Consider the following 14,563-nt stretch of genomic DNA (forward strand, 5'->3'; position numbering starts at 1 on the left):
TGGGAAACCAGTACGGTCCCCAAGGCCACCTAGCTTCCCTAAGATCCCATGGTGTCCCTGGTTTCTCCTGGTTACTCAGCTTTACAGCACTCACGACACATCCAGGACCTTGGTAAGGTCGGTAGGGTTAAAGTTCATCTGTTTCACTGCTGAAGAGTCTGAGGTTCAAGGAGTTCTGCACGATGTTCCTGAGGACTAGCAGTGACCTAGCATAGCTTCTCTGGGCCCCAGAACTCTTTTTCAACTAAAGCACGTGGTCTCTCTGCTTAGAACAGTTTATCATTTCAACCTGACCTAGCATCTGCATCTGGGTTGCGGGAGGAAAAGGAACAGGCGGGCTAGGGTTCCGGTAAGCAGACATTTGGGAGAGAAGGCATGAGAAAGGATGCTGATGGTGCGGGCGGACATGAAAGGAGTCCTGGTAACCCCGTGGCACCCACGGCCAGGGAGGCCCAGTGTGGGCCGGCATCTGTAGCATGAGCCTTGGCTGAAACTTCTGAAGGCCAGGCTCTCAGGAGCGCAAGGACGCCCCAGGCACAGTCCTTCCGTCCAGTTCTCTTCCTCCCTCCTTCTCCAGCAGACATTACAACAAAAGGTACAATACTCGGGCAGCAAGTTCATCAAAACCCTGAAAAAATATACACATACCTTTCACCACCCAAACGTACACTGGCAAACATGGATAAATGAATAAGAAGTACATCTTCTGTGGGAGGTCAAAGCAAAACAAAAGGATCCACGGGATTTCAGCCTCAACCCATTGCGCTCTGTCCCCACCTGACTTCCTTTTCCAAGGCTGCCTTAGCCCAGCACCACAGAGGTTTCCAGGTTTCCAGGGACATGAATGAATAATCCTGTGGTTCTGGAGGCCAGGATCCCAACCTCTGACAGTCCCAGGCATTTCCTGGCAAGCAGTGGCCGTCTGCCCCTGTGTCTGTGTCCAATTTGCTCCTTTTTATAAGAGCACCAGTCATGTTAGAGTCAGTGCCCCTGGGTCTTCATAGTCACGCACCCCAGGGCCCAGGGACCCTCCCGGCATGGGGAGGCAGGTGTCTTAGGTGCTTAGGAAATCACGCTGGAGGACAGAAAGTGATCCACCTGCCTCATCTGACAGGGCGGGAGCAGGAGTGGGGCCTTTCCAACCTGGTGTACAGGCTCCTTGGGGCTCGGCTTTACCACCTGCAAATAGGAGTAGGGTGCACCCAGGTCTGCCAGGGGGAGGGAGTGAGGCGGGGGACCCAAGCCCCAGCCCCTTTCCCACTGTCTCATATCTGAGCCTGGAGGGAATGTCACGGTCTGCAGCTGAGAGAGTGTGAAAAACCAGTGTGCTCCCTGTGCAGGTGCCTTCTAACTCTCTGTCATTGTTGGAGGAGAGAAGCACTCAGCACCCCCAACCCATTTTACAGGCAGAGACAGTGGGGACGTGAACAGAGGAGGAAAGTATCCTGGTTGCAGCAGGGACCCCCGGCCGACTGCCTTGGTTAGAAACCAGCTCTGACCTTCATTAGCTCAGTGACCTAGACCAGTCACTTTACCTCCTCGGTGACTCAGTTTCTTCATCTGTAAAATGGGGATAAGGAGAGTGGTACCTACTTCAGAGGGTCCCTGGGGTGATTAACCTGACAGCAGATGATGCCTGGCAAACCGTAAGTGCCGAGCGCATCCGGTCCTTGCGTCCTTTGAGAGGCGTGCCTGCCAGTGCCCTGTCCGTCTGCTCTCTCCCCACCACAGGCACAGTAGGCGCCATCTATGGAGCGGACACCTGAACCCGTGAATGAGCCCCAGGAGCTGATTCCGCTTGGTGGCAGGTGTCTCGCACTGTGCCCCGGAGCTGTCACACCTCTCTCATTTATTTCTGGCTCAGGCCTGCAGACTCAGAGCACATGTGTACGCCGTGCGTTCCCAGCCATCTGGCTCTTGCCTACCTCCCTGTGAGTGCTCATTAGCTTTCCTGGCGTGGCCAGTGGGCAAAACCCAACGAATTACCACTTTTTCCCCGACTGTGGTTAATGAATCACAGAGGAGTGTGGCTCTTGAACGGCTCACCATGGTTATGGACGGGATTTTTGTCCCGGAAATTGAGGGACAAACTCTATGAGGAGAGTCTTGACTTATTTTGAATTGGGGGGTGGGGTGGCGGTAGGATTCTTGGGATCGAAAGTCTAGCCAGGCTCCATGTAGGATGTCAGTCCATTCTTTAACTTGGGGACAAGCGGCTCAGGACAGTGGAAGAACAGACTTTTTGAGGTTAATTCCATCTCTTCCACTAGGAGTNTTAATGAATCACAGAGGAGTGTGGCTCTTGAAAAGCTCACCGTGGTTATGGACGGGATTTTTGTCCCGGAAATTGAGGGACAAACTCTATGAGGAGAGTCTTGAGTTATTTTGAATTGGGGGGTGGGGTGGCGGTAGGATTCTTGGGATCGAAAGTCTAGCCAGGCTCCATGTAGGATGTCAGTCCATTCTTTAACTTGGGGACAAGCGGCTCAGGACAGTGGAAGAACAGACTTTTTGAGGTTAATTCCATCTCTTCCACTAGGAGTTTTCTTCATGTGAGCAGGTCCCTGCACCTCAGTTTTCTTGCCTACAAAATGGGCATAGTGACATCTTCTTCAGAGGGTGAAGATTCGAGTTGGTGAATGTTAAATCAAAGGCGCATTGTAGCTGTTCAATATTGGTTCTTTTCCCTTTAGGGAAAATAAGGTTCTAAGAAGGAAAAAAACTTAAAATAACTGAATAGGCAGTAATGTTCCATCTTTCTGAGTTGTCCCAACTCTGGAAAACAGAGCCGTAAATTCTAGACTGAGGACACTTTGTACAGCACTGCATTTGTGTTTGAGACAGTTCTGTGCATTCCAGGGGGTTTTAACATTTCAGACTCAGAAAATTATCTTTCTCATTGACTGCCTTGGTGAGTTTGTTGGAATTAGCAAACCAAAGAAAATAATCCTTGGTGGCTGGATTCTTGAACTGGGTCCATTGGTCTGGCTACATCCCGAGTCATTAACAAGCTTAGTTCCCAGTGAAGATAGATGTCAGTCATTTCCTGAAACTGACCACTGCAGCCTGCAGATACCGGTGAGCTTCTGGCATCCACTGATTCAGCAGGGATTTACCTACTGCCTTCCGTGCCCCGGGTCTTCTTCCAGATCCTAGAGATAGAACAGCTGGCAGGACAGCCTCTGGAAACCGGCACCACGCCAGGGACTGGGGCCGATGAGTGCCTCGCAATAGGATGGGGTGCAAAGAACAGGCCACCGTAGGGCTCCTGCAGACAGCCGCCCGAGGGAGGGGAAAAGGGAAAGGCCTGTCATGTTCCCGGGGCAAAGAAGGAGGCCAGGAGCCGGAGTTTGTCGAAGCAAAGGGAAGTGGTTGGAGACTCGGGGGGCAAAAGGGTCTTGTAGTTCACATGGAAGTTTATAAACAATGATGTGCCAAAAGGAGTATTTCATCTGAGCACGCTGGGAAGGCGTTGGAGGTTTTTAAGAGGACACAGTGTACAGACTGCCCATTGGTCGTTTCTTTCACATTCAAAACCCAGCTCTGTAAAGGCCACGTGTTTTTCCTTAAGTAGAATGTAGAATAGAAACCCTGATTTCCCATGCACTGGTCAGTTGGTTCATCAGAAAATCCAATTAAAATGGAAACTCCCGGAAAATGAGTAAGATAGGTTTCTACCTCACACCTTCAGGTTTCATTCTAAGCATGCACATGTGTTCGGCTGGCATTGCTTCAGCCCAAGGCCAGAGGCACAAGCAGGTGAATGCCATTTGGAGTGCTCCCTTTGAATTTCTTGCAAAAGCAGAAACGTAATGTGTGGTCTGTGACTGCCAGTCTTGCTTTCTTGAAAGTAGGGCATCCACATGATACGTGATTAAGCTTTCTAATTGTGATAACAAACACAACGGGGTAAACAGTTAGAGACGAACACAGTTAGCTCTGGGTAAACACTGAACTTCCTGGTGGGAATGATGCTTCAGGCCAGGAGAGTTCAGCCTCTTCTGAGCCACAGTTATTCATGCTTTATGTCGGGAATAAGAGGGCCGGGTTAATCCAGCAAGGCCACTGAAAGCTTCGACGGCACTGCCAGACCATAAATCATCCCGCTCTGCTGGGCTTTAGGGAATTAGGGAAATGTTGCAAGCATTTCCCTTGGGGCAGGAGGTGGGACTGTAGTATTTTAAGTAAATTGGGGAGCTCATTTTTTAAGGAGCTGTGTAGGAACCCTTTTGTAGAACAGAAGTGGTAGGTCCATAATTCATGGGCAGATTCGAACGCTTGGGCATGAGATGCATCCGGAGAGAAGCACACTGACAGGCTTCTGCGTGCAAGTGACTTAGCGAAGTTTCAACCCCTCAACAGGAAAGCCTGGGAAGTGGGGCGGGCGTGGGGAGGGTTCATTCCCCTGGTTCCCGAATTTCCTCTGGAGGAAGTTATCTGGAGATGCCCGCTGGAGATAAGAAGGGGAGTCTTTTATGGGAATGAGGTTGATAAACTTCCTCCTACAGACAGAACAACAGGGAAACGAGTTTCTGGAACAACAGGCTCTCAAACTGGTCTAATCAGATGGGCCAGAGTGAGGGGCCTTCTCGAAGCCTGAACTTCTTGAACCTATTTTCCTTAGAAGAACCACATCCATCATGCAAGAAAGAACCTGCCCTCTATCCCCTCACCTCAAGCATCGCCCAGCTCAACCCGTCTTCCCAGCTCGGCTCATTGCGTCAGCATGGCCAAGGTCAAGTGCATTGCTTTGGCGACACCATCTCAGTCACCGTGCTCCCTAATTAGCTCCTAGTGTTCACCAGTGAGGGTCCCTTGTGCTGGGGTCAGAGCTCTCGTTAGAAGCTGGTACAGTGAATAACCTCTGAAGTGTGCGGCCCCCACCTGCAAGATTTAAGGCGAGAGGGATGGCTGACAGGTAAGGTGGGCGGGGGAGGTGTCACGTAGAAAGGACCAGCCTCTGCCTCTCCTGGACAACTCGGGGACCCTGAGATCTGTCACTTCCACCTTTATTCTCCCACCACTCCAGGGAGGGCTCTAAAAGAAAGACAGCTTGCAAACTGCCTGCTTAGAAAAGGCCGACATCTCCGTCCCTTTTAAAAAGTGGCCCTCAGTTCTTCTGGCCTCAGTTCTCACACTGTGACAGAACTGGAACCTGAAGGACCTTAGCAAGCCTGTCACTTTGTAATTCTAAGACTTTTAGTTTTTCTGGACCAGGAACAATCCCAGTTTCACCTGGCAGCAGCGTGATGTGCTTCTCAGCACAATGTGCAAGGTCCAGCGTGCTGGGGGCTCTTACCTGTCACAGGGGTCCCAGGCAGCCGCCCCCTCACCCAGGCACACCTCCCTGTCCCCTCTCCACACGAGGTACAGAGCCCACCCCATGCTGTCCCATGCTCTGGGTCTCTGCCCAAAACACCCCGCAGCCCCTGGCTGAACCCTTGCCCCCCTTTTGAGGCCTAAGTCAGCTGTGACTTCATCTGACTTTCTATACACTCCTCTCCATCTCCTTGTCTGAAACAAATAATATCACTCTTCTCTCTTCTCTCATGGCACTTTGTAAATATTTCAGTCATTCGATACCTATCTGTCACTTTATCTATCAATCATACGACTCACAGCATTTTGAGTTGTGTTTTTGTTTTAAATGCTGACCACTTGGCACTTCCTGTTAGGCTGCAGCTCCCTCCCAGAATGGCTGAGGCTCCTCCTTTATCCCCAGTGCCCATTCAGAGTGGGACACGCAGTGAGCTTCCTCTGAGTGTGGCCCCAGATCTGTCTTGTCCCGACATCCTACGTTTGGCCACCGTCCTCTCTGAACTACATTCTCGTCCTGAGACCGAACCGCACACAGTCACCCCTCAGGCTGTGTGGCTGCTCAGTTCTTCCCAGTCTGGCCAACGGTCACGTCACCAGTGTCAGCCAGTCCTCCTCGGGCGGCAGTTTGTACGTTGTGAAGGAAATCCATTCACCCTGTCTCCGCAAGCATCTGATGGTACCACGTGGGAGGCTGAATAGGGCCGATCAGACTCATCTTACAAATAGAAAACCCAGGGCTCAGAGAGCCGGTGCTGGAGGTGGGGTTGAAGCCGAGCCCGCTCAGCTTGGGCAGGGAGCGTCCCCAGGCCCCGCACCCACGTCTGACAATGAGAAGATCCAGACCTGACCTGAGCACAAGACAAGTGACTGTCAGACTTGGGAAGATTTGACCAAAGACCGCAAATGACCACTGAAAGCTGAGTAGAACCAGCAGGACCGTACTCCCGTATCACTGCAGCGGATTTGTTATCTGATTTATCAGTGATCAGACGCACACTGAGCGAAGAAGCCAAGCCCACGTGCAGGGACCGTCTGGCCCCAGACTCCACACACTCAGCTATCGAGTTTCTCCTTTTACCTCGTCAGGCCTGGCGTCTTCTCCTGTGTCTCCTCCTGCCGACGCTGCATCCAGACCCCCTGTTCTTCCTCCGGAGGGTCCCGGGACTCTCAGCCAGGGCCCAGACTCACTGCAGGCTTGGTCCTCCACTCCCAAGTGCCATCACCCGAGGTTCCCACTGTCTGTCCCTCCTCCAGATGTCTGCCTTAAACGGCTCAAAATAACTCCGGCGTCCTGATAAAGATCAGCCCTGCTGAGGGAAAACGAAGCAGAAGCCCTCGCACATACACATCAGATGGATTGGAATGCCAGGCCCCCGCAGCCGTGCTCTGCAGCCTTCCTGGGTCACCAGCGGCGGTGGGCTGGCGCCAGCTGCCACCAGTTCTCGAGAGCCAGCGTGCATGTCTTTTCCCAGCTCCGTGTTCCATCACATCTGTTGGTAATTTGGAATTGTCTGTGGTGGGAGTATTGACACCACAGAAATTGGCACATGCTACCAAGGAGGGCGTCTCGCCACGCGGTGCACACCAGCTGTCAGACATGCACCGGCCCGCCACTGGTGAGGCTCTTCCTGAGAACCTGATTGAAGCTGTGTCACCTTGCCCAACAGAGAGGCATGTGACCATGTCACACTGCTTCCCACATAATATCAAGGAACTGGTGGCCTTCTGAAACCTTGGAATGGAACCCCCAGATTAAAGACCCCCCCACCCCACATTCTTAAGCTTTCAAGTATTTCTTCTTCCAGGAAAAATGGAAAAATAAATGGGCATATGAGCCAGAACCTGGGCCAGAGATTTGAAATATTTTATTGCAAAACCTACTTCAGTGTTTGGAAGCATGAGTGTGTCACCATTTTACAGACAGGGTCACTGAGGCTCAGAGAGGTTATGTATGTTGTGTAAGATTTTACAGACACTAAGCCATCGACTTAGTGTTTAAACTGAAGACACTGGTCTTGAAAGTTTGTCTCTGTTCATCCAAAAAGCAGCTTTCTTCGGAAGAAGCAGTAGACTGCCACTGTGGGGGGAAGAAGGACGCCCCCTAAAATGCCCACATCCTAATCCCCTAAACCTGTGACTCTCTGACCTTCCACGGCAAAGGGACTTGGCAGATGTGATCAAGGTGAAGGACCTGAGACGGCAGATTGTCCGGGGTCATCTCGGTGGGCCCAGTCGAATGACATGTCTCTCCTTGACAGCAGAAGAGAGAGGCAGAGGAAAATGTCAGAGAGTGAGGTGTGCGGAGGACTTGACTCCCTGGTGCAGCTGGCTTTGAGGCTAGAGGCAGGGGACTGTGGGTGGTGGCCGCTGGACGCTCAGGATGGCCTTCAGTTTACAGCCTGGGGAAGCTCCAGGACCTGCATGTGGTCACAACCCCCATGGGGAGGCGGGCCCTTCCCAAGGCCTCCGGAAGGAAGGGCACCTTGATTTCTGCCCAGTGCAATGGAAGCGGGACTTGCGAACTCCAGACACTGTGTGTGTGTCCTTTGAGGTGACCATGTGCGTGGTGACTTCTTAGGGAAGCAGTATAACAAACACAGCGCTTTCTGTAAAGGGCCTCATAAGAAAAGGGCCATTTCCCCTTCCTTCTACTGCGAGAGGAAGGAGCAGGCCCTGGTGGTTCAGCAGATGCAACAGGGCCGTCCCCATTGCTGCCCCGGTTTCTCTACTGCCAGCCCCAAGGGGGAAGCTTTGAGGAGGTGCAGACCTCCACGAGACCAGTGGTGACGCTGGTGGAGGAAACCCATGCAGTGAAGCTGGTGGGGACAGCGGGCCGTGGAGCCACAGACTGGGGCTGAAGTCCTGGCATCGCCATTAGTGGCTGTGGGGCCTTGCCACGAAAACAGCCTCCGTGAACCCAGGTTCCTCCCACGTAAAAACTCAGCTACCTGCTCCCATAATGTCCGTGTATAGGGACCCTGAGGCAATACGGGTGAAAGTGATTCTGCACCTACCCCGTGTGGGTTTCAGTGAGATATGGCTTCTATGGGCCTCGTTTCAGCTTCTGTCTTCCTGGCACTCTTTGCTTTGTGTTCCTCTTCCCTTTACAGACCTTCAAACAATGCTGAGAACTCAGCTCATGAGTACCTTTTGGTGACCCTCAGCGCCCTGCCCACAGGGAGGGTGCACAGGGCACAGAGTAAGGCCAAGACCCTCCCCTCTGCATCCTGGCTCTCTGCGTCTCTTCTCTTTCCTGAGCCTTGCTGCCTGGAAAACAGGCAGATGACGCATTCATTGGCCGGCTGGTCCTGGAGGTCGGTGTTCAAAGGCCTCCCGGGTCCTTGGCACATCCCAGGTGCTCGGGAACCGACAGTTGTGACAGGCTGAGCAGAGCTGGCGGCGAAACAGGCCAGCTTGGCACCCACAGAATCCGGCTCTTTTCTGAGGTCGAACACAACAGTCCCGGCTCTGGGTGTGGACTTTGCTCTTCAGGCCCCCGGAGCCTAGAAATTTTTACGGCATGGCCCCTTCCTGCTCTCCTCTCAGGAACAAAGCCGACCCCACTGTAAGGGGGTCCGGGTGCCTGGCGGTGGAGTGCTGTACCCGTGGTTCTTCTTCTCCCATCCCGACCAACTGCAGCTGGCCCTGTAGGTCACACACGTCCCCGCTCCCTCCCACGAGGCCTGCCGGTGTCACGGCCCTGCAAGGACACAATAGCACTACACCCGTTATAATGCCTGGCCTTGGTAAAGACACTCGTCTCCAGGAGCTGCCACATGACGTGGCTGGTTCGGTCTGGTTTTTCACGATGAGGAAACTGAGGCATAGAGAAGTCAGATGACATTCAGTTACACAGGCAGTAAGTGATTGAGCGACATGTCGGCTGAGTGACTCAGCCTGCTGTCTGTCATGTGTACACCTGGTGATGATGCTCGGGGTCATAGGAGGTATTTCCGCTCTTGAGCCCCTCAGAAGTCCCCCGGCTAAGCTGGGACCTGGCCGTTGGGCCCCAGCCCCGTCCCCATTAGTCCCCACGGTCGCTGGCCTCACTCAAAAATCCCCTTTCCCAGTCTGCAGAAACTGTAGGAAATCGCTTTGAGTCAGAGCCACAGCCACACTGCGTATTCACAGAGGGTCCTCCTTCGTACTCAGCCAACCTCTGCCCAATCTGCGTTTATCTGGGAGCCATCTAATCTGTGCTGTCCCCGGGACATCTGTCCACTAGGTGCTCTCTGCCTTATACCACACAGAGGAGACTCGCTGGTGACCCTGTACCCTGCTCAGAGTTTCTGCTGTTACCTTAATGATAGCCGGTTGCATCTGGAAGGGGAAAGAACTGGGCCACACTGCGTTTACCTTCGAAGTACTCACTTCAAACACTGTCTTTCCATGGTCCCTGTGAAGCAGGGATTCAAACACCCATTCCGTAGCCGATGATGCAGGGGATCGGGGAGGTCTGGTGACTTGCCAGACGTCACCCACCCTAACACAGAGGGCGGAGCCATACCTCTGGGCCTTTCAGTTAGCATTGTGCTTCCTAGCAACACTTCTGATCCGATTCCTTTGTTCAACTTCCTGTGTGTCTCTGGGTAAATGGAGAAACCTCTCTGGACCTTGTTTTCCTTGCCGGAAAAATTAGAGACTGGCTCTTGGGATAAGTTTGGGGCAACTACAAGGTCAGAAAACACAGTCTTCATACAAGACCACGTCAGTTCTGACCCCAAGTGCAAGTTCAAAGGGGGCCCCACACCACCCTCGGTTTGATCAGTCACTGGAAGGTCACGCAGGCCTCCCCTGAGAGCTGCTGTGCTCATGGTGATGGTTATTGCAGGGGAGGGTGCGGACAAAGGTCGGCATAGGAACAGCAGCGCAGTTGGAGCCCGGGTCATGGGGGCTCCAGAAACAAAGGTCCGTCGCTGTCTCTCGTGGAATTAGGAGGGGTCATTCTCTTGACCTTGATGTGTGACAGTGCACACTGAGGACTGCCACTCCGGAGACTCACCCAAACTTGGCATTTGAAGGTTTTACCGTGGACTCGTTAGGCAGGCGCGATTGATTGGTTGGTTGATGACCCATGTGGTTACTCTCAGTCTCCAAGTTGGGCCGTGACTGTGTGACTCAGATCCCCCACCCTGAGTCACATGGTCGGTGTTTTGGTGTGGCCAGCCCCCACCCTACCACGGTAGGATGTGGTCACACGTACCGGGCGATCGGTGTGGCCAGCCTTTTCCTAAACAGAGATGCTCCTTTCATGGATGAAATCAATTACCCCCCAGACACTGAGGACAAAGGCCAGACCTCTCTTTGGGGAAGGCCAGATTCTTTACTGTTAAGCTATAAAGTCCCTCCCAGCTCCCCAACTCTCCCCCTGATCAGTCCCAGGGACCCATATACCCTGGGCCAGTCTCCCCAGGGCCAGCTCCAGCTCCGTCCATTCAAACCACTTGTCCGGCCTCCTGATCTTTATCTCCTTCCTGCCTGCAGCTCGTTAGATATCCATTCTGCCATAGAATATACTTGTATTTAGTGACCTGTGGGCAGGCACTGTACCAGGGTGGGCTGCATGGGTGCATGTCAGCCTTGAGGAGCCGGGAGCATACACGCCGTATGTGAACAAGGGCTGGCACAGAGAAGGGCTCAACATACAGGCCGCTTCGAACAGACAGGTGTTCGGCTGATACCGTAAGTACTGAGGCTGGCGTATGGTCAAAAGAACGTCCTCTCGGACAACTACTCACAGACCGTTCCGAGGCTTGGGTGATCAATGCGGTGTTTGCTTTCACCGACAGGCCCCAGGCCTGCCCCAAGGGGGCCACCACAGTAAAGGTCCAGCGAGACTGCAGCTGAACCAAGCACTGAATAGAAGCCTAAACACAAAGAGAGAGAAGTCTTCATTTGGGGAGGAATGCTGGTTTCCAGCTCATTTGGTTGTCCCAGCAGTGTATTACCCTCCTTACCTTTGCTGATCCTTGTTTCCGTGTGTTTTCTCAGCCTGGAATCGCTGGCCGACGTTCAATACGCCTTCGGACTGCCCTTTCACCCTGCCTACGAGGGGCAGTTTACCCAGGAGGAGAAAGCCCTGTCCCTGAAGATCATGCAGTACTTTTCCAACTTCATCCGATCCGGGTGGGTGGACCATGTGCACCGGATGCTCTCATTGCGCTTCCCTGCCCCCCCAACACTAGACACAGGGGCCGTGTTTTGCACTGATGGATTCGTGCTTGCCTTCCTCCACTGGGGAGTCACTGGCCCCTGGTCTCCCTGGCTCAGTCTCCCCTTTCCAGCCAAAACTACCTTGGTGTGGATTCATCTTGGCAAAGAGAAGTTGCAGTCTGACTCTGCCTTGTTCTATCGCATTTTATGGGCCTTGATCAGGGTTTCTCAGCCTCGGCCCTGTGGACCTTAGGGCTGGACAGCTGTCTGTGCTGGGGACCGTCCTGGGCACCATGGGCTGCTTAGCAGTGTCTCTGGCCTCCACCTGACCTCCGTCCCACTCATGAGAACTGCAGCTATCTCGGACATCGCCAGATGTCCCCTGGAAGGCAAAGTCACCCCGAGTTGAGAACCACTGTGCTGGATTATCAAATTGAGTGAAAAAGCTCAGACTTGTCATTATCTGCCTCCAGCCACCCCACACACCTCTCCTCCGGCCCTTTTAGCAAACCCACTGCTCCCACCTCCCAAATTACCTCCTGCTGCTCCTCCCACCTGCAGCTCACCGGTCTCCCTTTGCCCCTTGCCGTGCCCGCACTGGCCACCTAGCACGGTCCCTGGACCCCCGGAAAGGTAACAGGTCAAAAAGTCATGTTTAGAGACAAGCTGCTGGCAGTCAGAAACGTGAAACCCAACCACGATTAAAAGCAGGACGACAGAGAACTTGACCCAGTATTTCATGGCAGTTGAATAGAAAGACTTTTCATTTGGAATTTGAAAATGTTTCATTTCGGACGTGACATGGAAGCTGGGCCTCAGGGGATGGATAGGATCCTCAGGTAGGGTGCCGAGGACAGACAACAGGCACTCCAGGGAGGAGCCTGTGGGAGCCAGGGCAGGGGTGAGAAACACCCCGGCTTGGTGAGTGTCAGGCGGTCAGGTGGGGCTGGAGTTTGGCTAGTGTGGGGGATGGCTATGCTAGGAGAGGGTTCTGGATGACGAGTCTGAGAAGGAGCCTGTTTCGGGGGCATGTGACATCCTCTTTCCAAAGGAAGTTGACCTGCAGGTGGCAGATCCATTTGCCTGGCTCTAGGCCCTCCCTCCCTCCCAAGCCCACGGCAAACAGAGGCATCCCAGAGACCAGCTATGGGGTCCAGATTAAAAGACACCACGGCAGAAAGGGGCACAGCAGCCCCTGAGCGTTCAGAAACCCAGAGGGGCGTGGCCAGGTCCTGAGCTTCTGGGTCATGACCTCAGGCCTTCCTCTCCTGGAGATGGCCTGAGAGTGTGAGCCCGGGCCTTCACACTTTAACCACTTGTAGCGCAGCAGTTAAATCCTGCTCGGACCCCCACAGAGGTGCAAGCGGGTCGTCTGAGGTCACGTGCTAGAGGAAGTAATCCCAAGTGATGAAAGGAATGACAGGCCTCCTTCACGGGTGTCTCTCCCTTCCCCTTTCCCAGAAATCCCAACTACCCTCACGAGTTCTCGAGGAAAGCACCTGAGTTTGCAGTCCCCTGGCCTGACTTTGTCTCTGGTGCCGACGGCGAGAGCTACAAGGAGTTCAGTGCCCTGCTCCCCAATCGCCGGGGCCTGAAAAGGGCTGACTGCTCGTTCTGGTCCAAGTACATCAGGTCCCTGAAGGCACCTGCAGGTAGGGGAGCCTGGAACAGGTGGGGCCAGCTGGAGGGTGGGTGGGTAGTTGATGTGCTGTGGTTAACTGAGCATACTGGAGCCACCAGGTCACTGGGGGGCCATCAGCATGCCTGCCTCCCACGAGGAGCTCCCAGTCTGGGGCACTCCTCTTTGCCAGGGGCCTCCGTTCTGATGGGGGCAGGAAGGGGCGTGAGAGAGATAGGACACTGGGGGGGGGGGGGCTGTGGGACAGTTGAGTGGGGAGCCAGCCTGCTACATTGGTGTCAGGAGAGAAGGTAGGACCTTGAACCTCCTCCTCGCTGCCCTTGAGAGCTGGGTAAAACGTCTTGGAGAGAGAGTTCTAGCCAGGGGAGGAGTGGGCATTCTACCCCTTCCTGTCAAAATGGATTTCCTGTCGAAGAGAACTTCCTCTTGAAGAGAACTTCCTGTTGAAGAGGTGTTAAGGAGGGAAAAGGAACCATAAACAGGCCACTGGAGGCATCAAGATACAAGCAATGCCCTTAAGAAGCTTTGAGAGGGAGGGGAGAAGGAGGGACTGAGCCCAGTGCCTGGCCTTCAGCTCCCTGGTGCTGGCGGGAAGTCTGCCTCGGAGCGAGGGCTGGGAAGTCTTCCCAGGGAGGGGCGCCGGGCTGAGTGTTTCACAACGACAGGAGTTTTTCACGCAGAGTGGAGCATTCATCTGGGAAGTGACCTTGTCCAATGCCTTTTGGATGCTCAACCCTGCTTTTACCTTCTAAGACCCGGAGGCTGTCTGTCAATGCACCCAAGTCCCATCATACCCTCTGCCTGTCCCTGTGGCCAGGCTATGTCTGCCTGTCCCTGTGGCCAGCCTATCTGGAAACGCCCTCTGTAGGGCGTCAGCAGGGAGCACCCCTCAGAGGCTTGGGTCTCTTCGGGTCAAAGAGAGAGTGATGAGGAAGGGAAGTCCAAACTGGATAGGACCAGCCTTGCCCTTCATGTTTCAGATGAAGCCGAGGATGGGCTGGCCACACGCAGTGAAGAGGAGGAGCAGCCGGCTGGCTCTGGCCCGAGAGAGGACCTCCTGGACCTCCCAGCTCCAGGCTCCCAGAGCTATAGCAAGTGACCAACCCCCGACGCCTCCACCCACCCCGCCGACCCCCCACCAGGCTGCCACCCTGGGCACCTCATTGTCTAAAACAGCCACGAGCTTTCAATAAAGTGTCTACTTGCAGTCACACATCGGTGACTCTTGTTTATTCATTCAAGGATACCCTTGGGAGATGCCAAACTGTGTCCTAATAATCTTCTAATCTTACCCCATCTTCCTGCATTTTGAACCCCGGACTGCTCTCTGCCATTTCCTTCCAGCAAATATTTCTGTAGCAGCCCCTGTGCCGGGTTCTGGGGAGGCAAGAGGCCCGCCCTCCAGAAGGAGAGGAGAGCAGGCGGACAGACGTGAGGGGTCCATCGAGGGCA

General features: G+C 53.9%; 1 protein-coding gene across 1 annotated transcript in view; it reads left to right on the top strand.

Annotated features, from left to right (window-relative positions):
* TG (thyroglobulin) overlaps positions 1–14,284 on the top strand; it is a 202,785-nt gene extending 188,501 nt beyond the window's left edge. Inside the window, exons 46-48 of the mRNA XM_037048581.1 lie at positions 11,311–11,445; positions 12,934–13,124; positions 14,092–14,284. Of these exons, the coding sequence (XP_036904476.1) occupies positions 11,311–11,445; positions 12,934–13,124; positions 14,092–14,210 (445 nt within the window). The 3' untranslated portion in view covers positions 14,211–14,284. The remainder of the gene's footprint in view (positions 1–11,310; positions 11,446–12,933; positions 13,125–14,091) is intronic.
* Positions 14,285–14,563: the final 279 nt, after the last annotated feature.

This window comes from Sturnira hondurensis, unplaced genomic scaffold (assembly GCF_014824575.4).
Source record: "Sturnira hondurensis isolate 20B ecotype Veracruz unplaced genomic scaffold, ASM1482457v3 Scaffold0006413, whole genome shotgun sequence".
NCBI lineage: Eukaryota > Metazoa > Chordata > Mammalia > Chiroptera > Phyllostomidae > Sturnira > Sturnira hondurensis.